We start from the raw sequence: 27888 nt of genomic DNA on the forward strand, positions 1-27888 counted from the left end.
CATTCGTGGCCACTGACCATAAATTTTTATGACCCCCCCCCCAAAACACCAAACTTAACAAGAAGGTTTGAATGATTATATATATTGCATAGGCTTGTTCATTCGAAGCTATGCCAGTTCCAGGGGCCGAGACAATTCTGCAGAAACAGCCTGCAAATTGCAGTGCCCCTCCAGCGCTTGAACGTTGTTATCTATAGCTACCAGCCAAAGCATTATTAATTACTGGAGTGGAGACAATTGTACAAAACCAAAGTTATCTTCATAGCTTGTGAGCATATGGGCTGCTAATTATGGCTGTCGTTACCAAACTTATAGCTGATTAATTTGCCTGTAAGTCCATGGTTTTACATGTATATGTCCTTCAGGTTACCGTACCATCAACATTTTCGTAACTCTATCATCGTAGTCCTTTCCTCTCTTTTGTTATTTTTTCTTTCAGAGGTAAATAGTTGATCATATGTGGTAAACCCACCCACAAAAAAAAAAATAAAAATAAAAAGCCATTTTCTAATTAATATTCGTTTCGTGTTTATAATTTCTCATTACACCAATTTACCCATTGCCGTTAAGCTTTGGAGTTATTACTAATGCTATGATACTATTTGTAAATGTAATCCTGTTCTCTAAATAGATAGGTTTATCTTTTTTGCCAATCATTAGTTTCATGCACCAAAGGGCATAAACAAATGTCTGTATAACATACGTAGATCCTCTTTTTTTTTTTTTTTGGGGGGGGGGGGGGGGGGGATGGAGGGGGTAAATTGAGAAATGCAGTCACCATTACAAATGAAATTTTAATTGGTGCTTCTGACTATGATTTCGTTTTTGTGATTTAACAATATTGCTGTATATTACCAGTCACTAATTGATGTATCTAATTTTTCAGATATCATTCTACTTAGGTAAGACAAGCAAAATATGCATGTAACGGTTCAAATGAAGTCATTCTTGCTGATTATATTTCCCATGGTTCTTGCAATCACAACTATGCTGCTCCCAATAGCCATTGCTGGTGACAAAATTGATATAGGCGTTTGTTATGGAATGGTAGCGGACAACTTACCTCCTGCCGCAGAAGTCATTGCCCTTTACAAGAAGTATAGCATTGGCAAACTGAGGCTTTTTGATCCAAATCGAGATGCCCTACGAGCACTAAAGGGCAGTGATATTGATGTCACATTAGGCGTAAAAAATGAAGATATACCAAACATAGCAGCAAGCGTTGACGGCGCAAGATCATGGTTTACGACAAATCTACAGCCTTATACTAATGACATTACATTCGCATTCGTTTCTGTGGGAAATGAGGCCATCCCAGGTGAGTTCGCAGACAGTATTGCACCAGCCATGAAAAATCTTCAGTCTGTCTTAAGCGATGACAACCTTAATGGTGTAACCGTGACAACATCAGTGTCAACAGCTGTGCTAGGAACTTCCTTTCCGCCTTCAGCCAGCGTATTCTCAGATGATGCAAAGGGTGCAATTGTCGATGTTCTGAACTTTTTAACCATCAAGGGATCACCTCTGATGGTGAATGTGTACCCTTACTTCGCCTATGCATCCGATCCAGTGCATGTTCGTCAAGATTATGCACTCTTCACCGCAACAGATGCGGTGGTTGTGGATGGTAATTTGACTTATCATAACTTGTTTGATGCTATGGTAGATGCAGTGTACTGGGCAATGGAGAAAGAAGGCGTGCATAATCATAATGTGGGAGTGGCAGTTTCTGAGAGTGGATGGCCTTCTGCCGGGAAGGGGAATTTCACAACTCCAAAACTTGCGTCTACGTACAACAAGCACTTCAAGCAGCATATCTTGAGCAAGGCTGGTACACCTAAAAGGCCAGGGGCTCACATTGAAGGCTTCATTTTTGCCATGTTTAATGAAGATCTCAAGCCTGCTGGAGTAGAACAAAATTGGGGACTTTTCTATCCTAACAAGAAACCTGTTTATCCAGTGTTTTGACACAAAGTCCAAATGCATGTATTCATTTGGACTTTTGACACAAGTGCTTACTATTATTCTGTCGGCATCTTGATCTTAATACATGTTGGAGTATATTGAACAAATAGAACCAAAACAAGATATAATTCGTTTTCTGTTGATTAATTAGCCGATCAAGAGAATTACCTTAACGGAAGAGGCTCCTGATGATCTTGCAAAAGTAGTGAGCTTCTTGCAAGCTCGAAAAATCTGCTCTCATGGTCAACGTGTCTGTACCCTTACTTCGACCATGCAGCCGATCGATCCCATCAACACTCGTCACTCGATTTTGCACAGTTCACGGCCAATGAACCAGTGCTTCTGGGCAGTGGAAATTTGAATTATACGAAATTGTACGATGCAACTCTGGTTGCATTTTTGTGGGCAGTGGAAAGAGCGAGATTTCGGAATCTTCAAAACTAATTTGGAACCAGCGTATCTTTTAATTAAGGAAAACAAACACTTTGAAAAGGAAAAGGATTGTAAACAAATTATAAAAAGAAGAAAAAAAAATGTTTCTAAGCTTGATATGTAAAGCCAAAACAGGGCTTCGATTATTTATTTGGGGGAGGGGGGATGAGAATCACAAGTTAAAGTTTATCTAGTTAAGATCTGCTTGCGTAATTCGTATTCCAATTGGGGTAAACTTATATAATTTTGATGCAATTGCTAATGTAGTTTATGAGTCATAAGAATTTAGGGTCTGTTTGGTTGGAAGTAAAATATTTTCCTTGGGAAAATATTTTCCGTGGAAGTAATTTTCCATGAAAATCATTTCCCTTTCATCATTTTCAGGTGTTTGGTTAGTTTATTGAAAATATTTTCTTACTTCATTTTTCTGGTGTTTGTTTAACTTTTGAAATATTTTCACTTTTATCTCTATCTTTACTTTTTACACATTATAACTACATACTTCTTTCCATGCAAAATAAGAAAATTTATCTCATTGTTTAACTTTAAAAAATCTTGGAGAAATGTATATATGAATAAAAAATATCTCCTTAAACAATAAACAAATTGCTGGTCATTTAGTGTCAAATATCAATCACATGCAATGCTTATTGTGACATATATCTTGCACTCTCACTGTTGAAAGTTTCTTTAGAAAAGAATGTCCCTATTATACATAATTAATTACTAGCATAGGATGAACAGGATGAGGTTTTTTTTTTATTTTGAATATAATAGGGGGAGGGTTGGGTTGGGTTGGGTGGTACGGGGGAGGGAGTGTAAGGAAGAGGTCTTGGATTCGAGTCCTCCTGTTTACACTAAAAAAAAAAAAAAAGAACATACTACAAGATGTTTTCAGTAAGTTTGGAACATACTACAGGTGGAATGCATGCATTTCGGAAAACAACTTCAGTAAGTTTGGAAGGGAAGTTGTTTTCCATAAGATGAGTGAAAATATTTTACATAGGAAAATGTTTTCAGTAACTTTTGTGCAACCAAACACGGAAAATTAGGAAAATATTTTCTTGGAAAATATTTTCACCCGAAACAAACGGACCCTTATTCCTAGAGTTCTAAGAATTATGGTAACTAGGTAGAACTATGACAAAACTCAAACTTGTGAAAGTCCATGACTAAAAGGGAGAGAAATGAAATTAAATAACTAGGCTGCAGATTTGGAATAACATCCAAGAGGCCTGGGCCAATTGATTTGAGATAGAGGCTTTTGTTTTTGCTCTGCTTGATGAAAAGCTTGATCCTAATAAGGATGGTAGACTAGACGAAACTTCTGCATCTTCAATGGCACTGCCTCAGAGCCTGCTTGTCCATTGTTTACTGCTACTGGAAATAATCATTTCCAAGCTGCACAGAGAGTAGGAAGGGAAAGGAATAGAAGGGTGGTGCAGTCATGATCACAAATCCTAAGTTGAATGCAATAATTAATTTTAAAAAAATTCTATGAACTCTCTCCCTCTCCGCCAAAAGCAATGGGGTCAATCGTCTTCTGTACGTTTTGGGACTAGTTCAGAATATATTGAGATCTCTCCCCGTCAACATGATGTATGGATAATAAAATTCAAAGAACACACTGGAAACTTCCATTATAAAAGCAGATGAGACGACGTTAAACAAAACCAGTCAAGTTGAAGGCATAAACCTATCAAGTCCTCAACCATAATAGAACAACATGCAAATTACAGACGTGATTGTGGTACATTGCCACTGGTACCATTGCTTAGAAAAGGGTAATCTGTGTATCCTACAACAGGATCATGAGTATAGAAGGTAGATCTATTATACCTAATCAAAGGAGCATTTAGCTTAAAGCGTAAAACTAAGTCTGGATTTGAGATAAAAAGGCGACCATAGGAAACCAAATCAGCATCACCCTGAGCTACCGCTTCAACTCCTAGCTCTCTGGTGAACCCACCACTGGAAATGAAAGTTCCTTGATAAGCTTTTCGCAAGGTCCTCACTAGTTGGGCCTCCTCCTCTTCACTCCCCTGTCTGCCTGCCTCTGTCTGGCCATACGCTGTATATCGAGGTTGAGTCACGTGCAAGTATGTTAACTTGGAGCCTGAATTCAGTTGGAGCTCGTTAAGTCTCTCAATCACTGCCAGGCCTAAGCTTAGTGGATCAGAGTCCATGGCATCAAGATGGTCAATAGCAGGGGAAATTCTGACACCAACACGATCTGCACCAATTGCTGAAACAACAGCCTGAACCACCTGCACAATGAATTTGCAGCGATTTGCAACAGATCCACCATATTCATCTGTCCGATCATTGATCCCATCTTTCAAGAACTGGTCAATTAGGTAGCCATGTGCTCCATGGATTTCAATACCATCAAAACCTGTTACAGTAAGAAATCCTTTAATCCATCAACCTAAGAAACTCATGGAAGATATAATTATAGAGTGCAGAATATAATCATGAAGAATTGGTATAGCAAATCATAGTTTTAACTTCATCAAGGCCAACAGCAACGACATATGACAATTTTTGTTTATCACAGTTAGCTGAGAAATTTCAATTCTCTTGGGATTCTCAAATATGATAAAACAATCAAAGGAACTGGAATGCCAACTGCAGGCTGAACTGGATTCCATTCAGCATTCCACATTGCTGATCTTTTAAGTTCATGGTTACATCCTTGTCAACTAAGTACTTTTAATGATATTGATCTAATAATTGATTTACTACAAATTGGCAATTTTACTACTTTCTACCACAAACGAAAAACAGCCAGGAACACTACATGAATCCTCACATAACCGGAGAGCTAAAAGGACCACCATGGTAAAGTATTGATGTTACTGTGCAGTTAATATCCCAAGTATGTCTTACGAGTATTTTTTTTTCCCATTTTGTGAATTTCCAGCAGGGAAATATTAAATAAATATAATATGTAATGGAAAGGTCATGCAGAACCAGACTCCAGTGATTGTGAAGATCCTGCAAAGTAAGCACATAGTATTGTAAGAACCAAGCAATGGCAGTCCATTCACGGCAGCTCCTCCTCTACATCAAAATGCCATAGCTTGGGGTGATGGTGCCTTAGAATCTCCTAGCAATATTCTCATCAAGCTCAAGGAAGTGCTAATGGAAAAATCAAACCGATTCAACATACACATGATTGTCAAAATATGTATAGATAAACAAAATGGACTGACCGGCTTCAATGGCATTCAAGGCTGACTGGCGGTAATCTTCCACAACTTGCGCAATCTCATGCGCTGTTGTTAATGGACGTGGTTTAGGGTAGATCCCATGGCTGCCATCAGGCATCAATATCCTCCACCTCTTTGATATAGGCTTTCCCGTTGATGATATGGGTGCACCACCACCAGGTTGATAAACTGATCAAGAATATTACAACCCAAGTAAGTAAAAGTGGAATAATCGCCTAATTGTTATTAAAGTGTCTAAGTAGTTTTGAAACGGTTCGAATTTCATTTGGTCTTGAACATTGTGTTCAATAATTCTTCAAACCAGCATAGTAGAAAAAAAAATAAAAGTTCTCACATTTTCGTTATCATACTCGAATACAGCTGAAATTTGTCTTATAAAATAATTTAGCATTAGCCATTAATTCTAGTCAAGTTTAGCTTTATTTTATACTAACACCACAAAATTACACCTTCATGTGATGCACGGCCAACGTGCCACAGTTGACAGAAAATAATAGCACCCTTGGCATGTACTGCATCAACCACTTGCTTCCATGCCTCCACTTGTTCCTTTGTAAAGATCCCCGGCACATGCGGAAACCTGGATCCACATCACAAACGTAAGAAAAGAAATGTTTATTCAGCTCAACTTTCCCTCGCGTAGAAATGAAATAAATATCATGCCATGCAAAAGATAACAACGAAAATTAAAGGGAAATGTGAAATTTTATCAGAAAATATTACACAACTCATTTATATTTTCCTTCCTTTCGGCTATACTAAGCTTCCAAATCTACTGCGTTATATACCAAACTGCAGTGTAAGGATCGATTGGTTAGTGTAAAAATGATGTTCCAACTTTATGAAGAAAAAATATCTAGCTCTAATGGCTCCAATTGTGCGAACATTAAACATATGGATCCCACTCAACTACAGTAATACTTGTAGACAACGTTGTTTTATCAGAGAGGCCCTACGGTTTCAAATAATTGACCAAGTAGCAGTAATATACTTTTCCTAATAAACATCCAGAAAGCATAAAGTACAGAATTACCCGGCAGCACTTGGGGAGATCATGGTGCCCTCCGTGATGAGAAAGCCACCATTGGTTGCTCTTTGGGCGTAGTACTCCGCCATGGCAGGCTGAGGAATGCTATTTATGGCCCTGCATCTTGTCATCGGCGCCAGAACCACCCTGCCATCATATATATAAATGGGGTAGCCCCAGAAAAACAGAATATGTCATTAGTCATGCAAAGGGACAAATTAGTGTAAGAGAAAAATGAAGACAAAATTGGCAGCCCAAAAATGAAATTCTGCAGCTCCAGTATATTAGCACTCCTACTAATAGAGTACTTACTATATATCTCAAGCTCAAGAATTCAGCTTTAGAGCTCAATTATCTAGTCATGCTTGTTACAGAAAAAAAAGATTAGAAAATTTGCAGCTGATCAAGAAGGATCAGGAAAATACGCATCTGCAGGGAGGGACAGAGGACTCAACTGATAACTGCAATCACTAACCTGTGAGACAGATTGAACTTTCCCATCTTGTATGGAGAAAAGAGAGATGGGCTTCCTTGATCTGACTTAGTTTCAGCCATGGTGGCTCTTCAGAAGTTGAGGAGTACTACTAACTGGAGAAAATGGAAGTGATCTGATCAGAATTCTAGGAGAGCGATACACAAATAATAATGGGCATAAACAATCAAAAGAAGTAGTGGAGTTTGCCTGACAAGATGAAAGCGGGTTGACTGGTATGGTCGATTTCAAACTACAATGGTCTGTGGTGGACTATTGATTTGAGATGGAGTGTTGTTTTCAACAAGAAATTTGGTCACGATTTCCACAATGGGTATTTCTTTATTATTGGCTAATCAGAGAAAGGAGGAGGAGAATCATTGGACCCGTTGACCAGCTGCCCATGTGAATGTGTATGTGTTTCCTTGTTCTTGCCTGCCTCCTTGAACGGTTGGACGGTAGAAGGAAAGAGGGTCATTTTACTCCGTTTCTCTCCTTTCTTTTCTCATTTTACTCGGTGATCCCATGAGAATTGTCAATGTAGGGATGAATAAAAACTATTCGGAAAAACTACTTCATTTTGAATTGGGAGACGAGTCTAATCAAATCGATCGAATTTGAGGACGAAAAGAGAAATTAACAATTTTAATCCTATTTTGTTATATTTCATACATTTAATAATATCGGACATTGGCTTTTCTACTCATTGGAATTACATCTACAACAAACATTTTTAAAGAGAAAGTTTATTTATAGTCACTTTATACAAACAAGTTCGAATGTATGACAGAATTATGACGTTTTTTTTTTTTTTTTAAAAAGGCAGAATTATGACAATGGACCAAAAGTAAAGTAATGCAATTGGCTATCATTTAAGAAACCAATCATTATCATTTGGACTACCACTTAGGAATTACTACTAACAACTTTTTGATATTCAATACCAAACAGTTTGATCAAAGATTACAATTACAACGGTTAGACAGCTAGTTTCCTTTGTGGCTGTGCCGGTCTGGAATCTAGACTCTGGAGGCAGCTAATACAAGGCTCCAGAAAACTTGTTAGATGTAATAATAGTGCTAAATTAGAAATTGACAGCAGCCCAATCTTTCTCATAGTTTCTTCGATGTGGAGCTTGGACTACTCTGAATATACGGTTTTCAGTTCCCCTTTTTTTTTTTTTTGGGCTGAGGTTGGTTGCACCGAAAAGGTAGGCTTCTGCAAGGAACAAACAGAATTTGTTGGACGGATTTCATGATCCGAGTTGAAGCAAATAAATTTGCTCATTTGACTTGTCAAAACTTGCTGCTTCGACCATCTGGAGGCGAATGTTAGACGAGCATCAGCAAATCACTACATGCAAGAATACTAGAGAACTTTAAGGAGGGAATTACCTGAAAACCCATCTTGTGATACAGTTCCTGAGCAGGCGTGTTGAACCTATGTACATGCACAAACACCTGTTCTGCGCCTGATCACAGATACCTGGCTGAGACGACTGAAAAAATCGACAATAGTCATCTTTCAACAAATCTTGAAAAGTAATGCATCCTCACCATCTCTTTTTGCTGAGCTGATTGCAAAGAGAATCATTTTGCTTGCAATGCCCTGCCGGCGTGCTGATTTGGCAACGCATAAATTGGATATGTAACCATATCTTCTGCAGGATTTTCTATCAATACTGCAGAAGAGAGGATTTTTCACCCGTTCCTGTCAGAGAGCAAAACTTTCAATGACTGCAAGGCAGTGAGCATGGATGCCTACGGATGATCAATTCAGAATCCAGATTTTAAAGCAATCAAACTTCGATGCCTACTAATGATCAGCTGAATATTCAAATCAAACTCGTACCCCTGGAAAGGTCTCTCCTTGTGACAAGTATTGGATGCTCAAGTCTAGTGTTCCAACGACACTCTTCAGCACAGTATGTTTCACGTCTCTGTTTTCCTTCTTTACCTGATAATTTCAAATAGAGAGATTTTATGATCTAGACAATTCTGAGTGAAGATCGAAAAAATGGATGCCAAAGAACAGTCAGAACTGGGGAGCATTTGTGTCATACGGCTCATACCGCCACCATGCAGGTGCATTTATCCCCTAGTTGTGTGTTGGATCTTCTTTTTAGTGCATTATATTCCTGCACAAAGCAATGGTTTTTAATTTTGAATACTCTATGCATTTAACTGACACATATCTCACACTAATAAAGTGCTATATTATACCTGCTCCGCAAACTTCCTTTTGTAGTTATCAGCAAATCTGCATTACAGTTAACAACTGGAGTTAATGACATTCTTAAAAATCTTCCTCGTCAAATATACAATCTCCAGACCCTTACCGGGATTTGTTTGATTGTATAACTTAACCTTTAATTGCAATTAGTGTACCGTTGGAAATCTTTACCACCTTTTCTCTTTAGTACATAGGCCAGCTTGCTCTCTGAGCTTAGTACAATTATTGGTGTTGTCTGCAAAATCTATGTATGTGTTGTGGGGATCTAAATGGGCTTATCTCTGAAGGAACCATATGCATCTTAAACTGAGCTTCTGTACATACCTGTCATTTCTTCTGTCCTCCCAGTGACTCTCTGCTCGCAGCCAAGCTGCTGTCTACCACCCAAGAAGAAAAGAAAAAATGACGAAGCTACCGCTGCAAATTAGCCATGAGGAATAACTAGAAAACATGATTGCCAACTGACATGGAAAATAACCAATAATTATGTCAACGCACCCAATACTCTTCGTCTAGTACAGCCCTGCGAACCACAAACTGTCCAAACTGAAGTCGGTTTTCTTGAAAGAGCATTTGATCCTGTGGTTGCGGCTTGTCAAATTGGAGTTCTGCTGGAGCTACCACCGGCACAGATTCGGTAGCAGAAACAGTTCGAAGCTCTTTTGAGATTTCCATTTGCTCTCTCGTTTGTGAAGGATTCCAATTCGCTGACCTATGAATTTTAACAAGTTTTAGCGTGCAATGTTTACTTTGGAACCTTATCATTGTTGCGTGGAGTGACTTGAAAAATCTGAAAAAGAGAATAAAACTAATAACTTCTGAGACATAATAAAAATTAATGCAAGAAGGGCCTCCTTACATTGTCCAAATGCCAGAAGCTCTGTCATTGCGGTATGGCGTTTTGATTCCGAAAGATGAAGTTTTCAACAGAAAAGGTCGCTGCAAAGCAATTGTTGCCATTGTCAACTCTATTCTGTAGATTGGTTTAGCTTTTTGGGCAAACTAAAGATGGAACAAATACAAATTCTGGATTCTGTTCTTCTAGCAAAAATAGATTTTAAGAAACAGATGCACAGTATGGTTCAATGTATAAGTAGAATAAGGCCAAAAGCATAGTGTGGTTCAATGATCAATGCAAGAGTAGAATCGTAGCTTGATCTTCTTCTAGGATTACAATAATGTGACAACTAACAAAGTTCAGCAGCAGCCGACCTGTCTATCAGCTGCTGGGTAATGGATTTAAGCCCACGTAGGACCCGCTGAAGTTGTTCGATGAATGCCGGTGTCAATGCTGATTGACGGGTATTAGTAGTATTAAAATTCAGAGCCCTTAAGTTAACAGTGACACAGTTTGCCAATGGAATCTCTCTCTATCTCTAATCAATGCTCAGCAATTTATTCTATATGTTCTATTGGTGCGGAATGCAAGGTTTGAGAGTCACAGGTTACTCAGTTCAAATAACTCTTTACTTTATAGTGACAGGTTAAATGAAATCAATCACATTCTCACTTTGTCGTGGTTTCATGGTTTTCCCAACAAAATAGCCAAAATGCAATTTCGTAAAATCCTACCCTTATATAAATAAATACTATAAGTTATCTTCACTGATAACTTCGGATCACTTTTTCATAAAAAGATATCTATATTAATGGATTATTTGTAAGAATCTCCATAAACGATCTATGATTTTATAAGCATGTTTTAATCTGCGACAGTGATCAAAATCGAATCCATCTAAACTGTTTTTTTTTTTTTTTAAAAAAATAATAATAGTAGAGGACAGAGGACTTGGTCATAACCTACAAGCAAATGAGGGCTTGTGGACCTAAAACACTCTGTGGATGGTGCCACATCTAGAATAAGAGCCATAACTTGAAGCTGTCTTCTTCCTTTCCTTCAATGCTGCTGGCTGATGTTTGTGAAAGGGAAATGGCGTCCGGTACTTTGGTAATTGAGCACATTGTTTCGAATTAACACCATGAGCGGATGTATGGTAACTGGATGTCTACCTCACTGAGAGAAACGTGTGGAAGACTAGCATCCACCTTTCTACATATTCATCCCCACATTGCAACCAAATGTCAATTGATAATCTTCTTCTTCTTTTTTTTAATCCTTTCACCCCTTCTCGCACCTTTTTCATCCCTCAACTAACATGTACATAATTCGAATCCTATAAATTTGATGGCCGAAAAAACTTTAGCAGCCCTCCTCTGACTACTCAACTAACCCCCCACTAATTGTATCACTTGATAATCTAATATGTCACAATTCGTAATTATTGATTCTGATAGGGCACAATCATGTAGCATGTGGTATTTTTTGTTATTATTTATTCACTATTTGGCGGTTGTACATTCTTTTTATTCATTATGTAGCACAACAACCATTGTTGGAATAGGAGGTTGTACATTTCTCGCTAATTAACACAGATCCAAAAGATTTATATAAACAAAAAGTATTCATCTTCCTATGTTCTAATTCAGACTTTCTCTTCGGTGGAGGCAAATTTTGCTGTGACCGGTTATATTCAAAAACAAGTTTTAATTTTGAACGAAAATCTCCAGATGTATTCAATAATAGTTGGGACTTGGGAGTAAACCAGCTGGGTTAGTTTAGTTGACCAAATTTAAGAACGGGAGAGGCTCAAGGGTGAGCGGAAGGGTACTGAATCACCGTCGGATCAAATGGATGCATTGCTCGTCCGTATGGATTTTTTAAGTAGAACTGTTTCCTGTGATAATTGGTAAGAGGCAAAGTTTGAACCCTTAATCTCCCACCCCCACCAAATTTTAATGCTTTAGTGGTGGCCACAAGCCCAAAATATACGTGGGTTATTGTTTCCACCATTTGTATGAATTCTTATAATATTGGTTAGATATAATTTATGTGTATTCATTTATTTGAATTCATCCTACCACTGTAGATAAACACCTCCCCCCCCTCCAAAAAAAACCAGCAAAAAAAAAAGCAAAAGAAAAATGGTTGACAGTAAGCTGGTCTGGAATGGGTTTGAGTATGAGTTAGTGTCTCATGTAGTTAATTTTCAGAAATTACATTTTTCTTTGTTAATTGTTGCTACCTTTTTTTCCCCATCCAGAAGTGTTTATATAGATTGTAATTATGTTGAAACTTTTTAACCAACATAGTATTGATTTTGGTTGATTCTTATCCCTCTGCTCAATGCTCATAATCGCAGAGCATCAAGTCCAACTTTTGGGGATGGATTTTGGGAAAAAAAAAAAACATAGTAGTAGTACAATTTTTCTCCTGCTACTTGGGCGCGCGTGATTTTACCTTTTTCTTCTGCAGCATTCTAGTGTGCAGGACTCGTCACAAAATGCATGAATAAATGCGAAAATTTTTCAAGCACAAATTGGATTCAAGAAAAATATTTTATGCATTTCTCTTTTCTCAACTGGCAAACGCCATATATATGGCAACCCTTGTTTGCATAGGCAGGCGGCTACAGGCTAAGCCACCCCATGGTGACTGTCTACAATTACCATCACACAAAAGCAAGAGAGATGGTGATGCTACAAATTTTTCATCCTTCAAAATCAGTTTTCACCCACTGCCCATACTTGCTCTTCACCCTCTCATCCAATTTTTTGGATTTAATCTCAGCCAACTTTGCTGCATTGGCCATGGATTCCTCCTGCACCTTAGCAATCCTCATGCTCCTCTTTCTCTCCACTGCCTCTTTATCAGCTTCCAAACCTTCATACTCTCTCATCAAACAGCTGTGGACAGCACAAGTTAAGATTAAGACTCCCACTTGCATCACGAACATTGCCATCAAAACCCCACATTCCATCCTCACCAAAAGTTTTGCTTCTCTTGGATCCCTTGGTGATTTTAGCATCGACAGACTCGATTTTTCCTTCCTGAACAGCGCTACAATAGCGAGTATTTGACCGATCAATGAGGTGAGAAGAAGGGAGACGTGGGTCATGAAGCAAAAGTGGGTGAGTTGAGAGTAGAAGCCAATGAAAGAGGAAAGGAGGGAGATGCAAGAGACCGTGAGAAATGCCCAACCAAGGCAAGTTGGTGGCGTTTTGAGGAGGATTATCGGAGCAAGAGAGGCTGAAGAGAGGATGAACAGAATGAAATTCAAGAATGAGACGAGAACAATTGGGAAGGAACATGAGCTTCTTCTGAGCTTGGTGGAGGAAGCCATTACTACTAGTCTTGAACAGAGATAATTTCTGATAATTCTTCAGCAGGACAACTTAAAAAAAAAATGTTTGTCTGAGAATGTTTTGAGGTTATGTCATATGTGGGAAGAAGGGTGTTAGTTTGAATCTTTATAGGAGGCAAAACAGATGGCCGTTGTACAGAAGACCCAAATGCTCAACGGCTAGATTGGATGGACCTCGACTGAACCATCACCTTTTGTTTCAGTGGACCTCAGAAATTTGAATGGCTATAGTAAAAGCTGGAATTCCAGACTTGAATAAAATCGCAGAGTTCAAAAAATTAGTCCAAGGTTGTGTCCTAGGCCGGTCCGACAATGCTCTATCAAAGTGTGTCGAGATGCAACCAATTTGATATCAAGAGAGCCTTCACTTGGCCAACCCCACCATGCATACCACTGAAAGAATGTTTACGAATTACTACACTTCATTAGGTTTCCAGGGGCAAGAGGTGACAACATGACTATATGTTATGGATGATCCTCAGTTTAAAAGCCAGAAGAAATACAAGTTGCAACCTCATTGCTTCATCTGTTCTTTAAAACAGCAGTACTGGTACATATCAACCATCGAACGGAAAATAGACTCAGAATAACTGATGCCTGAATAGAAATACCGTTTGACTACAGAAACTCGTAACGTGCAAGGGAAGAAAAATCTCTAATATCTGCAAAGTTTGTTTAGCTCATCAGTGTCCACAGCCTGGTAGACACATCACAGATGATCCTGATTCATTTTTGTGCCGTTCCACCTAACACTTCATTTCTTCCCAGATGATACTGATTCAATTACGTGATAGAAGGCATAGTGAAGGGCCGCGTATTAATGGCCTAATAGAACTCTTCCAAGATACTACTACAGCCAGATCACAATCTGCCATACCATGAAAGAGTGAATGTTAGATGCTTGAAGCCATCAGAATGGGGAATATTTAAGATGCAATTTTGCCGGCTCAGCTAAGAGTTTCCAGGCAAAAGCTCCAACGTGCAAGATGGATTTACAGAGTAAGCGGTCACTTCTCAAACAAGTTGTCAGAATATAGTGATAAAAAAAAATGTTTCCTCGAGAAAAAGAACACAGGAAACTACAGTAAAGTTGATTTCAACTATATTTTCATAAGGGGCACTCGAGCTACTTTAGCTAATAGAGTTTCCAACAAATCATGGCAAAGATTCTTATGTACATAAACTTGAATGAAAGTCTTTGATGATCTAAACATACGAAGCTACCATTATGACGTGTGCGTATATATGGTCTCAATTCTGTCAAGTGATGCTTGTAAGCGTCCAGAATTCATGTTGAACAATGGTTCACCAGTACCCATAGCCCTGTGACAGAAAATCATCCAAGATCCGCTCAGAGAACTCATAAGGGGAAAAAATTACCATTTCAAACTATTTGCTGTGACTAAGAAAGATTGCAACTTCTCTCCAACTTCTACATGCACTTGTCATGACACGTGGAGATGTTTTAACACGTGATTTTTTTCAGTAAAAAAGCAAATAAGCAGTAGCTAACTTGCCCTGTAATTTCTGGAAACACATAATCAGCTCTCCACCCAAAACGGAAATCAATACCAGGACATAAGCCAAGTGTTGTTTTATTTCGAATCCTAGAGACACCATCCCCACCCAAACAGGTAGTAAGCTTCCACTTCCAACCAGTGGCATGCAACTGAAAGCTATGGCCTACTCCTACCTGCATCAGATGAACAATTTTTGAGATAATATTTTTAGCACATATTTGCTAGAAAGTAGTCAAGGATTGTGGGAAGGAACTAAAGCATTAACCTGAAGATTCAGGAATTTTGTTATTGGAATCTTCTTAGAAAGAAGTCGCACATCATGATGCAAAGGTTCATAAATAAACTTCCATCTCCGATCATGAGCTAAAGGCTTTAACACCAGCTTTGCCTGGTACTCATTGATTGGAGCATTGTAGAACTGAGGTCAAAATGAGAATTCAAATTAATAGCATCCAAAATGTCGGCTGTATCTCACAGGACAACATGTCTCATGTTTACAATAGAAACAGCAAGAGTAAGGCCAAGTTGTATTATCACAGTCTCAGTACATAGAGCAAACAGTCAAGCTCCCACCGAGATGCACATTGCTGCATTTAAAAAGTAAGAATCAAAAAGCATAAATCATCAGTATCATCAACTACCATCTCCATAGTAGAATGTCCTTCACCAGGAAGCAGAACAATTACTTCATGCATACAAAAACTCCACCATTCAGGTTTGTGCTAAGTGGCTTAAGTCATGCTCGAGGAAAGTTTTGAAAGACAAATTAAATCTGAGTCAAGAATTATAATGATGTTCCTACATTCGTCCGCATACAGTAACTACAGTTGATATCCCAAAATATACAATCTAGAACCGTAAATGCTAAAAATAATATGCATGTCCTAAAAGGATGTCCAGCTATAACTTTAGTTGGGAAGCCAGACATCTAAATCCAAATGCCTTGGTTTAAATCTTAAGCTGAGCCTGGGCTAAGTGCCCAATAAGTACATGCCAAGGGGAGAATGAACACAAACATGCAGAGCCCAAGATGTCCAATGTCGCGAAGAACAGAATACAATTATGTACGATATCCATGAATAAGAGTATTAGTCATTTCAAAAACCATCCAGCTTGATATTGATTTATTGAAAAGAGTTCAATTGGTAAAGCACATGACTACCACAATTTCACCATTCAGAATTTTGACACTATCATCAAAAGAGCACCATTGGTGGCGATATTACCAAAACAAGGCCATCCAATGATGAATTTTTTAAGGAATACCAGAAGCAACATTCCACAATACAAAGCCTAGAAATCAAAGTATAGTAGTTCGAAAAGTAAAACTTAAAAATCAAGTCTTTTAGGCTTCTGCATCAACCCAAACTTGAGAAATTTCAAGAAATCCTTCACACAAGCTAATCATCAGCAGCGCTATAAGCACTCCATGCTACTTTTTAAGCCTAACACAAGCCTGAACCAGTTAATTCCATCAGCATATAGAATTAAAGGCGGCAGAAGAAATACTACCTCCAAGTTGACACCAACACGATACCCCTCAATTTCTTTTCTGAACTTGACAAATAACTCTGAAGGCACTAAATTGATGTTGTAAAGCTCCTCCCATGATGTGGGCTCTTCTCCATTCGAACCCGCTTCCATTTTCACCCCAATAATTCAAACTAAGCAAAGCTACAGCCAACAAAAAACACCAACAATTTCAAGAAAAATGAAAATCGTAAATAGCTTTAAAGAGTTACAGATTACTGTGCTATAAAGTTCACCAGATTACCTTTTTCTTTTTTTTCAGACTGCCTATAAAAAATGATTACAGCGCTTTAGAACTGTCAGTATTAGGTAGCATCAAAAAATCCAGTTAATCAATCATTCTGGAGTGAGTATCCCCGTTCGGATTCACCGGAACTCTGGAAGTAAAGAGTTAGGCTTAGGCATTTTCTGAGGAGGAGCAGGTGCAGAATCTTCGATAACTAAAAGGAAAGGACCCATAAGCGTGTTCCAGTACTTGGGCTTGTTTAGCCCAAATATACATATCATCTCTCTGAAGATGGTCCAGTTGTTACCACACAGACTTTTAGTTTGGCCCAAAGTTCAAAGCTCCCTGCTTTGTTTCAATCCGAAAAAAAGCAATTAGCACTCTCCGCTCTCGGTCACTTGCTTCCAGCAACACGACATATTATGTGAATTACCAATTTTTTCTATTAAAAAAATTATAATAACTTTGCGTTTCAGCTTTGATTTCTCAGTATTCTTTTTAAATTTTTTTGATAAACAAGTTTTAGATTACTGCACAACTAAATATTCTGATAATATGTGTCTAGTCTTTGACAAGACTAAATTCATTATTGAAACATGTCTAGCTCTTTTGACAGTTATTTTTGTGTTCAATTAAGAATTCTGCATAATTCAAAAAGCACGGCACGATTACGTCACAAAAATGATTTCAAATTTGTTACGAAACCTGAGGTTGCTTCAATTTCATTAGGACAACAACTCAAAAGGGTGAATGAGATTAGGGTTATTATCATTTTACCCGCTTAACGTTTGATGCTATTATCAATATCCTCCTTAACATTATCATTTAGTCACTTTATCTCCCAAGATCAACGGTCAAATTTAACAAAGTTTGTTAATTAAAGTGAAGAGGCATGTTTAATTCTTAAAATTATTATCACTTTACCCCCATAAAATATAGTCTCGTTATCAATTTACCCTCTAGAGTTATTTTTTAGACAATTTATCCTACCATTAAACCAGCTTAGCAAGTTAAAAAACTTTAAAAGAAAATACCCTACTCTTTGCATAATAAAAAATATAAAAAATTTAGAGCGACTTTTCTCCTTTTTAGTATCAAGAAAAAAAAGTCTAAATATTAATTTCTTTTTTCTTGGCAATCTTATTAATATTGAAAAAAATAAGAAAGATGGAGAGGGAGAAGGGGAGAAAAAGAGCTCAATTCTTTTTTAAAAAATTACAAATAAAAAAGAATTAAATACTTTTATTCTTTTAAAATTATTTCATTTTTTTGTTTACGACCAAATTCTAATTCTAATCCCGATAACCTTAAAGTAATACAATAATGTTAGACTTTTCTTTATTTTCTTTTTTCACAAAATCTAATTTTTGTCTCCTTTTTTCTTATCTCCTTTTCTTTTTCTAGTATTAATAAGTGTGAAAAAAAGAAATTTGAAAAAATCCTTTTATTTTTATGTTTTTCGATCTCTTAAAATGAAAAAAAGGAAGAATAACCATTCCAACTTTTTATTTTTAATTATATATAAAAAAAAAAGGGGTAAATATATTTAAAATTTTTTGACCATGTTAGTTAGATTAATGATGAGGTAAAATGTCTAGAAAATAATGTTATGAACTAAAGTGATTGTATCACTATAATTCAAACGAATAAAGTGATAATAACAATGTAGTAATGCTATAAAATAAAAGGGTATTTTTGTCCAAAATTTTTTAACATATTGAGTTGAATTACTTATGGGGGTAAAATGTCTAAAAAATAACGTTAGGAGACTAAACTGATAGTAGTGATATAATTTAAGAGGGTAAAGTGATAATAACCCATGAGATTATACTTAGTATTTATAGCTTTGAATGTTAATATATAAGAAACGTTGAGTTCAGCTGTCAAAATTTTTGTTTTTTTGCAAACAATGATGGATAATTTTTAACTTTAAATTCGGGCGACATATAACCAGGATAAGATATGTGTTGGTTCTTTATATCGGTTGGTTTATCTTTTGTACTCTTTATATGGAGCCATCAGTCTATCCACAAATGCTTGCTTCGACGGTACATCTATTTATTTTTTTCATTTATTAAAGTGACCAAAATGTCTTTTTCTTTTGCACAATTTACAAGTTTTTATTTGTCCTGAAGATATTACAGTGAAAAATAGGAAAAGAATTCCAAATAATCTTTAATCCAAATTCCAAACTACTTATTGGATGTACCTTGAAAAATGCAAGTAATACATGTAGGAATTCGGGATCGGAGTCGGGTAACAGATATGCCAGCTCGTGTTGGTAGAAAACGACACCGTGGTAACCGCAGAACTTAATTGAGCGCAAAAGCAGTTGAGCGTCCATTTACTTATTCGGTTTTTTTTTTTTTTTTTCCACTTCACCGTCGTAGGATATACATGCAAATTCTTGTTCGTTTGCATATAAAAGTCCCAGCGGTTTGCAGTGGGAAAGCATTATCTATTACCGTTTTCTTTTTCATTTTTTATTAGTGTAGTAAATTCTTTTAAAATATGAAAAATAAGTGTTGAAGAGACAACAAGGTGTGTGATGTCACTTGATCATTAACCAACTAATCAGACACAATAAAGATAAGGCCCTGTTTGATCACTTAATTCAATATTTAAATTTAATGGATTCAAATTTTAAGATATTCAGATATTTTTTATAGTTAAAAATTAAATATCTAAATTAATTGAGTGGCACTGGATTTTTTAGATAAAACTTGCTCCTAAAAATAAGTGATAAACTATTCACTTATCACTTAATGTGATATATACTCAAATGTATGAAATTTAGTACTTAATAATTCATTCATTTAATGAATTCACATTTCAGATTTTAGAATTTAATTTTCAGATTTTAATTTTATCAAATGCACCCAAATCTACCAAAGCATTGTACCTTGACCGTTGTATTATATGCTTCATTTTATGAAGAATTACATAAAAGGTAAGTCAATATACTAAGATGTAGATTTGCCTATCTTTTAGAAGATTATTCTATTTTCATAACCCAGTACTCAATTCCCAAATTGAGTAGCTTGGTTTGGTCATTAACTTGGAGTTGCAAACATGTTGCCTCGTTGATAAAAATTGAAATGTAGAAGAAAGAAGAATGAGAAGCACAAACCATTGATAGATTTTCCAATTGAAGAGAACGGATACGGTTTAAGATTGCATCCATGCATTCAATTTGGAAGTAAATGAGTATGTATTAATATTAGTAGATTTTTTTCCTTTTCTTTTACTAGAATGTTGATGGTAGAAATGGGAAAATATGCAAGACCAAGAGAGAGTCAATGTCACATTGCACTCCAAAATCTTAAATAATTAATGAGTCTATCTAACGGGTGTCTATTGAATATTTTAAAATATAGATTAGGTAAAATTTAATTGTGTTGACGAGTGACCACCCATAATTTAATTGCAGCCAAATCATACCAGAAATTGTAGCCGACTTGAATGCTTCGGCTTGGATAGACATGCTTTTACGAACATGTTGTCGAGGAAGTTTTATGTACATGTTCCAGTCACTTTTTAATGTCATATATACATTTATACACAAATATGAAATGATAAAATTTATCAAGAAAACACTCCAAAAAGACATCCATCCAAACGGAAACTCAAAACAATTTTGCAGGGATCCACACAACATCCGACCCAAAAATTTCCTAGTTTTGTGCAAAGACAATTCGACGTTTCAATAAAATAGGGGCTTCTTCTCAAGGATGATTAAAACATACAGTATGAAACAAAAACTTGCGCGTGAAATTAGTCCAAAATGACTAATGATTCTTTTCATTCGTCTCTCCAACCAGAAACGACTCAGAGAAACAATTTTAATTCCAAACAACTATGCTCTGCAGAACTGTTGTGGCCCTTCTGGAATCCATCAATGCTCAACGGCATAAATTAAACTAGTTCTACTGAATGTTCTTGATTTCATCAATCCAGTCGCAATGTAAATACATAATCTGCAGTCAAAAATGGCAATATTCATAAGACTTGTATTGCAGCACGCAAGGAAAGCTTTTAACAGCAGTACAACTGTGAACAAGCGTCCCTCCCTGGACTTGATTGACAACAACTTACAAATTTAAACCGAGACTTTACTGAGAGACCCCTTACGACACAACTATAAGACTTCCGACACAAAAGGACCACAACTGTTGGACAAGGGGATTCGACAAGGACCAACAGATTCTATGGCCGACGCGACCGAGGGAAGGAGCTCTTGCGTTTAGGCACAAATTTGCGCATCCAGAGATGCTTCCCATTTATGGTGAATTTGGCCTTGGTAACACCACCGAGAATCAAGTCAATGACTTTAGGCGTAGAGAACACTACTCGAGCATACAATGGTTGCTCATCAGACCTCACTGGTTGCATGTGGAAGGCCTCTATGCAATTCCCGAACAGCTTAGTGAAGAACTCCGTGACTTCTGATTCTGCAACAGGATAGCCCTTCGAAAATGTAACAAACATGGTCCTTTCCTCTTGTGATGCCCCATTAGCATTCCTGTAGTCTCCACATGCTTCACCTACAAAACCCAAGTTAGAAAAGCTGTTAACCAAAGACTCGTATGCATTATGCTTCTTGACAGCATCCTCTATGACATCCTGTAAAGCCATGGCACAAGTTTCAGTTACAACATTCCGAAGTTCTTTCACCACAATGGGCCTATTCTCATGAAAATATTGGAGAGTGATCCTCTTCTTCACGAGTCTAGAAGTTGCAGGAATTTCATTGACTTCAGCTGAAAGCACAAACTGAGGGTCATTAACACATTTGACACATGTCAAAGCCTCGTCAGCATATTTATTTATCAACATGGGGGGCATAGATAAGATTGTTAATACAAGATTCTTGAAACCTAGCCGCTCCATCCAAAGCCACAGGGCCATAATTTGCACAGACTCATAAGGATCACGCCAGAGATCGACAGCAAGGAGAGAGTAAAGCGCTCTATCCATTGCATGGAAAGTACCGTACTCGTTGGGTGTAACCGGCAAAAGTTCAGGATCCATGGCCCAAAACCTGTTCACACCAACATTCACATATACAACCATCAACATCGAATTACAAAACCTTAAAAAGACAAGGCAAAAAATTTTCCACCATATACACCACAAAAATCATAGATTCAGCAGTTTAGCATTTTAATGGACTGGCAACTTTACTAAATTGGTTTTTTTTTGTTTTTGTGGGTACAGCACACACAGACACAGAGACGCAGGCACAACAAGAATGGGGTGAACTGGATCAAAACTGTACATCACTTAATCTCCACTAAAGTGACAAACATATGAGTTTGGTGCCTGGTCCTTGAACCAGAAAGGTATATGGAAGACAGGATCCTCATGGAAACCATGGAGAGTGAATTTCCATGCTGGTCTTCTCCACCAATTTCTCCTAACAACTAGCTGATATACACCCAGATCAAGCAAAATATAAAACAATGAAATAACTGGATAAATAAATCTGACTAGTACAAAAGAAGGGAAAAGAAACCTGAAGGGAACTTCTCAGAAAATTGCTTTTCAACTCAACTCCAACTCACATGATTTATAGGCAGCTCAAGACTCTAAAACAGGTGCGAAGAAGTCTTTTAGTTTCTCTTGTCAATGTACTCCACAAACAACAAACTGAAGATAAGATATTGGTATTAATTTCCAAGAGATATCCTCGCTAGTAGGTTGTATTTAATGTTTGAAGAAATCTTGAGCCTTGAAAATTGGACACATGCGAAAATTTTCTGTTTCAGTCAATTCATTTTCTGGCTATGTGACACACGTCAAACATGAAGAAAGGCGAAGGGATAAAAGAACTCAACAAGTTACCGTATAGCCAAGCTTCTAGAGATTACCATTCTGAGGTAATTCTAGTAGGTCAAAAGTTTTTTGTAACGCTTTTTACTCGTCAATTTGTTCAATGTCCCCATCCCACTACTTGTAGACCAGGAGAAAGACAGCTTATTATCATCTAGTGGCCAATAATCAGTCATGCATCCACAATAGTAACATGGTACGAGATTAGGATTTTGAATAATGACGAGAAACCGTTTTATGTTAATATCTTCAGTACTGCTCAGCTAATTTGATACACTATTGCATTGTTCATCCAAGATAGCCTTGCGTTGTATCATAACAGGGACCTCAGATGACATAATTAGTATCAAATCTCAGATCATTCAAACTTAGTAGATCATTCATCTGCCAACATGAACCAGTCACAATAAGGTGACATGGTTTTCTGTATGATACCCCATTTCTACAGTAACGTGTTTGTGCAACACAATGATCTCAGTTTCCAATAGCCAAGCCATAGTGAGAAACACAGGCAAGGAAGCTTTCTATGAGACATCATCAAGTAAATGTTGTCGAAGGCCAAAAATAAAATTTGCATATAGCAATATCTGGTCCTATTATTATGTTTCTTTTTTTGGTTTGACCTAAGATTCTACATGGCATTTCGGCATGAAGTTGCCTTCTTCATAATTTTTCCAATCTATTTGAAATAAAAAAAAAAAACCACCCTTTCATCAGGTATCCTAAATAAGACCAACTATTCTGTTTACTGCTTTTCGTCAATGGAACTCTATGGTTTTCCTATAAAGTGCAAATAAGATGATATGTGGTTAATTATATGAATACAGGTTCTTGTTTTTCTTTTAACTCGTAAAAATATACAAGTTGAATGAAACCACTTTTTTATCAGGAATCTCAAATAAGCCCAACAACTCTTTATACCACTTTCCCATCAAAGAAACCCTATTGATTATCAGTAAAGGGCAATTATGTCGCTATACAGCCAGTTATATGAATACGGGTTCTTGTTTTTCTTTGAAGTCAAAAAAATACACAAGTGGAAAAAAAACAGCTTTTTGTCATGAACCATAAATAAGTCCAAAAGTTTTTTATACTGTTTTTACATCAATAATACCCTATCGACTACCTATCAAGCGCAAGAATGTCATTATACAGAAGATTTGATGAATACATTTGACTACCTATATAAGTGCAAGTATGTCGTTATACGGCTTTATGAATACAGGTGCTTGTTTTTCTTTAAAATCCTAAATACAAAAGTTGAAATTTGTCGTTTAATCGGATCATAAAAGCTATAAATAAAAAAACCGTGAGAAGCTGTTTCAAACGGTCCAATTTCTAAACCAACCCCAGTTTTTGGAAACCTCGTAAATGGGGTAAAATAATGGTTATAAAACTGTCTGATATTCAAAAGCACCCCTAGTGTTAGAAAACTCGTAAATGAGGTCACAGCCTTCTATTAGTAAGTTTTGTCATTTAAAATCCTACTTCTTAACAAAGGGAATTGCGACACATATTACTCTGTGTATATATAACATGAGGCCCTGTGCTGTATGGCTATAGCATGAGCTGCAGCACTAGTTTCTTCTAATGAGATCACAAGCACAAAGGCCTCTTTCTTTTTTCAGTTTATTAGTACAGAAAGCTGGAGCCTCTCTGTTCAATTTCTCATTCATATAATGTACTCAATTTTGGCTCATTAGGTATAGATGTTATAAAATCTGGTAAATCCTGGTGCTATACTGGTTCACTAGTCCTCCAAGGTTGGGAACAACACTTATGCTGTTGTCATACTATACTCTACTGATATATGTATGTGGATGTAGCTAATTGGTCAAATGATTATCTTTACATCTCTATCAAAAGGAATATCACTAGTAAATGTTGAATGATTATGGTAATATGCTTTAGAAAACTTGTTCTGCCTAGTAACTTCAAAGCCTTCTCATTCGGATGGTGCTTAGGAAAAGCTCAGCATAACTTAACATGCCTAATTCAGCATATGCATTCCAACAACTTTAAGAACTTCAGTTTTCCTGGTAATGCTTCTCCAATACACTTAGCTACAATTTGAGTGATAGCATGAGTTGCATGATAGGCATGTTACCTAAACTATTATAAAATCCATAAGGTGCTCAAATCGTCCATCATTAGGCAGTTAAGAAAAGACACTTAGTTTCAACAAGTCACTTGCCTAGCAGAAGTTAGTTTCATACCTTCTATCACAATCCTAAGCTGGAAACCCATGATCATTTCTCAACTACTTCATAACAGGAAGATCATCTGCATACCATCAAAGAAACAGTTTCTTCCAGCCATTGTAACTTCTTTTTTCCTTTTTGACTGGTTTTACTGGAGCGGAGTTTAAGACAGATCTGGAATTCAACAAAAATTAGATGGTCAAATTTTCTTTCACACAAAAGATCATCTGGAATTCATACCTTCTATCACAATCCTAAGCTGGAAACCCATGCTCATTTCTCAACTACTTCATAACAGGAAGATCATCTGCATACCATCATAGAAACAGTTTCTTCCAGCCATTGTAACTTCTTTTTTCCTTTTTGACTGGTTTTACTAGAGCGGAGTTTGAGACAGATCTGGAATTCAACAAAAATTTGATGGTCAAATTAGAGTTCAAAACCATCTCATAGCAAGTCTTGAGCCAATATCCAAAGCACAACGGTGAGGAGGAAAGTATTTGTAATCATACGCATACATCGAAACATGTGCAGCTCAACCCTGAATGGTGGACCAAAATGCAGAAAACCAAATACACCTGAAATCTTCCCCTTTAGCAGCCCCCAAGTTCCCTCCCTGCAAATAGGGAAGAACATGGTTCAGCGACAGCAAACTTAAGTGGCAAAATGAAAAGCAACTATCGCTGAACCAAGTACAAGGAGAACAAAAAGGTAAAGCTTCAATTTTCAATATTCATGCGTGAAAAGCATTGCAATCGGTTCTTCATCAACATATATCTTGGTCAAGGAAGAAAAAAAAAGAGCACTGGAGCCTGACATATTATGGGAATAAGACTTCATATATATAACAAACTAAATGCTTGACAAAGGATCGACTGCTATGACAATAGCATATCAGTTACATTTTGAAGCTGGCCAGAAGTCGGTACATCTATGATGATAAGTACAAAGCGCTTACAAAGATTTCCACCTCCATGAACATATATCCAAATTAGATTCATAGGGTGACAATGAAAAACACATAAGATCATGGACTCAACTGTCCTATACGTGTCTATTATTGACCATTATGCCAGAGATGCTTGGGGTTGCAGTTGCACCTTGCAGATCAGATAAAGAGAAGGACCTCCAAGGAGAAAACTTCTGTCCCGGAGGTGACAATGAGTCATTGTACAGTGATCTTCTTGCTTGTGGTGGCAAAGGAGGAAGACAAATGCCACGAGATGGTGAATTTGAGTTGGAACTATCGCTGTTATTGTTGCTCTCGGTACAGCCCATGGATGCTGCAAGAGCCAATGAACTTCTAGAGCCTGCTGCTCTCTTTGATATCCCACCGCTGTTATTTCTTCTAATGCCATTGCGATTCTTATCCCAGAAATTATTACAGGCAAGCAAGTTTTTGCGTTTCCTGGTGTAAGCATTTTCTGGCTTTACAATATCTTTCATGGACGAACAATTTGCAGCATCTGATAGGCTGGTAAAAGACTTGGATTTACCAAAATAAAATTGTGATATGCTCCTCCTGAAACAAGTCAAATTGCCCGTATCAGCAAAGCTTTAGACAACCCAAAAAAAAAATCACTTAAAAAAAAAGCAGCACAAGTGTCTAAGAATTTAAATGCCTTGCAGTAATTGTGAGATTTCTCACATAAATATTGCTACAAGAGAAGCATTCAACAGTATGGAAGCTGAAAATGAAAAAAAAAAAAGACTTCCTTGTGTTAATTCAGTGTCAATGTCCAAAAAATGTAACTCCTCTCTCAGTTAATAAATAAAGTTTAAAAAAATGTCAAAGTAGAGATTAAAGAGGTAAAAATAAAAATATATTAAAAAAAGAACCGCATCTCAGGATCTAACAGCAAAATAAAGATGTAATTCCAATTTTCAAACAGTCTGCCCAAATGATCACAACTCAATCATGTTCAGACCATATGCATTCCACCTCATACTGACTGCTAAAAGTCAGTACGCAAATTCCAAATATTCCAAAAAAAAAAACTAGACATAAAATTCGCACAAACCCTAAATCTACAGTGGATTAACAGAAGACAGCTACATACTTGATAGGCAAGACCTCCTCTAACGCCTCGAGACTATCCAAAGCTCCGCCTTTATACTCACTCTGCACCTCCTCACCGTCGCCGGCTTCCGACGACCGTCCAGCCGATGACTCCTCATCACTATTCCTCCCAATCGAAGAAGTCGACGACGATGACTCCCCACTCCGACCCTCATCCTCTTCCTCCACCACCTTCCTCCCCGCTCCAACTCCGGCGCCGGCTGCCCCTAACTCCGGTGCCGGCGGCTTACTTCCATTAGCATACATCGAGAAACACGTCACTCTCTGTCCACCAAGTCCAGACCGTCCGATCAGATGATGATCAAGCCCGTAACTATTACCATTAATATGATTGGCAGCAGCCGCGGTAGAGGCCGCAGTCGCAGTCGTAGTACCAGTCGTATTACTATTGCCCCTCTCCACCACGATTGACATCGCCGGTTTCTCTAACTAGAAGAACAAAACGAACGAAGAAGTTCCAAAACTTACAGGAGTATGCTATAGACACAGAATTCTCTACGCATACGTAGATGGAGATAGAAACGAAGGAAAAGGAGGGTCTTAAGGAAGAGAGGAGAGGATTATATAGGGAACTGCGACTTGAGACAGAGAGAGATATGATGAGAAACGGAATAATCAGAGGGGGGAGAGAGAGTGTGAGAGAGACAGAGATGGAGCAGCCTTATCTTTATCCATCCATCATCATTCACAGACAAATACTATATTTATAATGTCTTGACAACAAAATTCAATAAAATATTTGCAATTTGGATAATTAAACAAGATTATCTTTTTCCTTTTTTTTAATCATAATTGGACAGAGCCACAGAGTTCTATGGTATGGGCGCCCGTGCAGTAGACGGGGATGCGGATTTGGGGACAGAGTGATCTTGGCCGTTGGTAGCTTCTTGATGGGGTTGGTAGCGCTGGTATGTAGGGTTGAAAAGGATTCTGATC

At 37.3% G+C, this 27888-nt stretch overlaps 6 protein-coding genes across 20 annotated transcripts; 1 reads left to right on the top strand and 5 right to left on the bottom strand.

Moving 5' to 3' along the window:
* The first annotated feature begins 966 nt into the window (after positions 1-966).
* LOC113692906 (probable glucan endo-1,3-beta-glucosidase BG4) lies at positions 967-1968 on the top strand. Its single transcript, XM_027211512.1, has one exon. The coding sequence runs from the start codon at positions 967-969 to the stop codon at positions 1966-1968; it is 1002 nt and encodes a 333-aa protein (XP_027067313.1).
* Positions 1969-4011: 2043 nt separating this feature from the next.
* On the bottom strand, positions 4012-7643 carry LOC113694172 (12-oxophytodienoate reductase 3-like). 2 transcript variants are annotated; one of them, XM_027213036.1, is made up of 6 exons: positions 7340-7643; positions 7133-7245; positions 6664-6804; positions 6080-6210; positions 5613-5798; positions 4012-4792 (listed from the first exon to the last, which is right to left on the bottom strand). In XM_027213036.1, exons 2-6 carry the CDS (start codon positions 7210-7212, stop codon positions 4131-4133), a joined length of 1200 nt encoding a protein of 399 aa, XP_027068837.1. In that variant the 5' UTR covers positions 7213-7245; positions 7340-7643; the 3' UTR covers positions 4012-4130. The 2 variants fall into 2 exon arrangements, with proteins under 2 accessions (XP_027068837.1, XP_027068838.1); XM_027213037.2 differs by having other exon boundaries at positions 7345-7633.
* A 357-nt stretch (positions 7644-8000) lies between these two features.
* Positions 8001-10708, bottom strand: LOC113693969 (GCN5-related N-acetyltransferase 6, chloroplastic-like). 2 transcript variants are annotated; one of them, XM_072052832.1, is made up of 10 exons: positions 10574-10708; positions 10221-10300; positions 9860-10073; positions 9686-9738; positions 9352-9388; positions 9201-9266; positions 8981-9085; positions 8686-8839; positions 8524-8600; positions 8001-8447 (listed from the first exon to the last, which is right to left on the bottom strand). In XM_072052832.1, coding segments are annotated over exons 2-10 (774 nt in total). In that variant the 5' UTR covers positions 10223-10300; positions 10574-10708; the 3' UTR covers positions 8001-8381. The 2 variants fall into 2 exon arrangements, with proteins under 2 accessions (XP_071908933.1, XP_027068580.1); XM_027212779.2 differs by lacking the exon at positions 10574-10708 and having other exon boundaries at positions 10221-10558.
* Positions 10709-14063: 3355 nt separating this feature from the next.
* Positions 14064-17038, bottom strand: LOC113691288 (uncharacterized). 3 transcript variants are annotated; one of them, XM_027209381.2, is made up of 6 exons: positions 16858-17038; positions 16596-16757; positions 15349-15501; positions 15081-15256; positions 14788-14886; positions 14064-14431 (listed from the first exon to the last, which is right to left on the bottom strand). In XM_027209381.2, the coding sequence occupies exons 2-5, from the start codon at positions 16725-16727 to the stop codon at positions 14790-14792; spliced, it is 558 nt and encodes a 185-aa protein (XP_027065182.1). In that variant the 5' UTR covers positions 16728-16757; positions 16858-17038; the 3' UTR covers positions 14064-14431; positions 14788-14789. The 3 variants fall into 3 exon arrangements, with proteins under 3 accessions (XP_027065182.1, XP_027065184.1, XP_027065183.1); XM_027209383.2 differs by having other exon boundaries at positions 14227-14431; positions 14780-14886; positions 16858-17029; XM_027209382.2 differs by lacking the exon at positions 14064-14431 and having other exon boundaries at positions 14644-14886; positions 16858-17029.
* Positions 17039-20817: 3779 nt separating this feature from the next.
* Positions 20818-27638, bottom strand: LOC113691672 (protein OXIDATIVE STRESS 3 LIKE 1). Of its 11 annotated transcripts, none has more exons than XM_072052834.1 (7): positions 26933-27638; positions 25973-26394; positions 25391-25488; positions 25188-25271; positions 24888-25046; positions 21703-21880; positions 20818-21599 (listed from the first exon to the last, which is right to left on the bottom strand). In XM_072052834.1, the coding sequence occupies exons 1-3, from the start codon at positions 27364-27366 to the stop codon at positions 25466-25468; spliced, it is 879 nt and encodes a 292-aa protein (XP_071908935.1). In that variant the 5' UTR covers positions 27367-27638; the 3' UTR covers positions 20818-21599; positions 21703-21880; positions 24888-25046; positions 25188-25271; positions 25391-25465. The 11 variants fall into 11 exon arrangements, with proteins under 11 accessions (XP_071908935.1, XP_071908936.1, XP_071908938.1 ...); XM_072052835.1 differs by having other exon boundaries at positions 20818-21612; XM_072052837.1 differs by adding an exon at positions 22355-22427 and having other exon boundaries at positions 20818-21880.
* On the bottom strand, positions 21046-21918 carry LOC113692910 (uncharacterized). The gene has a single exon (XM_027211517.1). It carries the CDS (start codon positions 21916-21918, stop codon positions 21046-21048), a length of 873 nt encoding a protein of 290 aa, XP_027067318.1.
* Positions 27639-27888: the final 250 nt, after the last annotated feature.

Source organism: Coffea arabica, chromosome 6c (assembly GCF_036785885.1).
Source record: "Coffea arabica cultivar ET-39 chromosome 6c, Coffea Arabica ET-39 HiFi, whole genome shotgun sequence".
Taxonomy (NCBI): domain Eukaryota; kingdom Viridiplantae; phylum Streptophyta; class Magnoliopsida; order Gentianales; family Rubiaceae; genus Coffea; species Coffea arabica.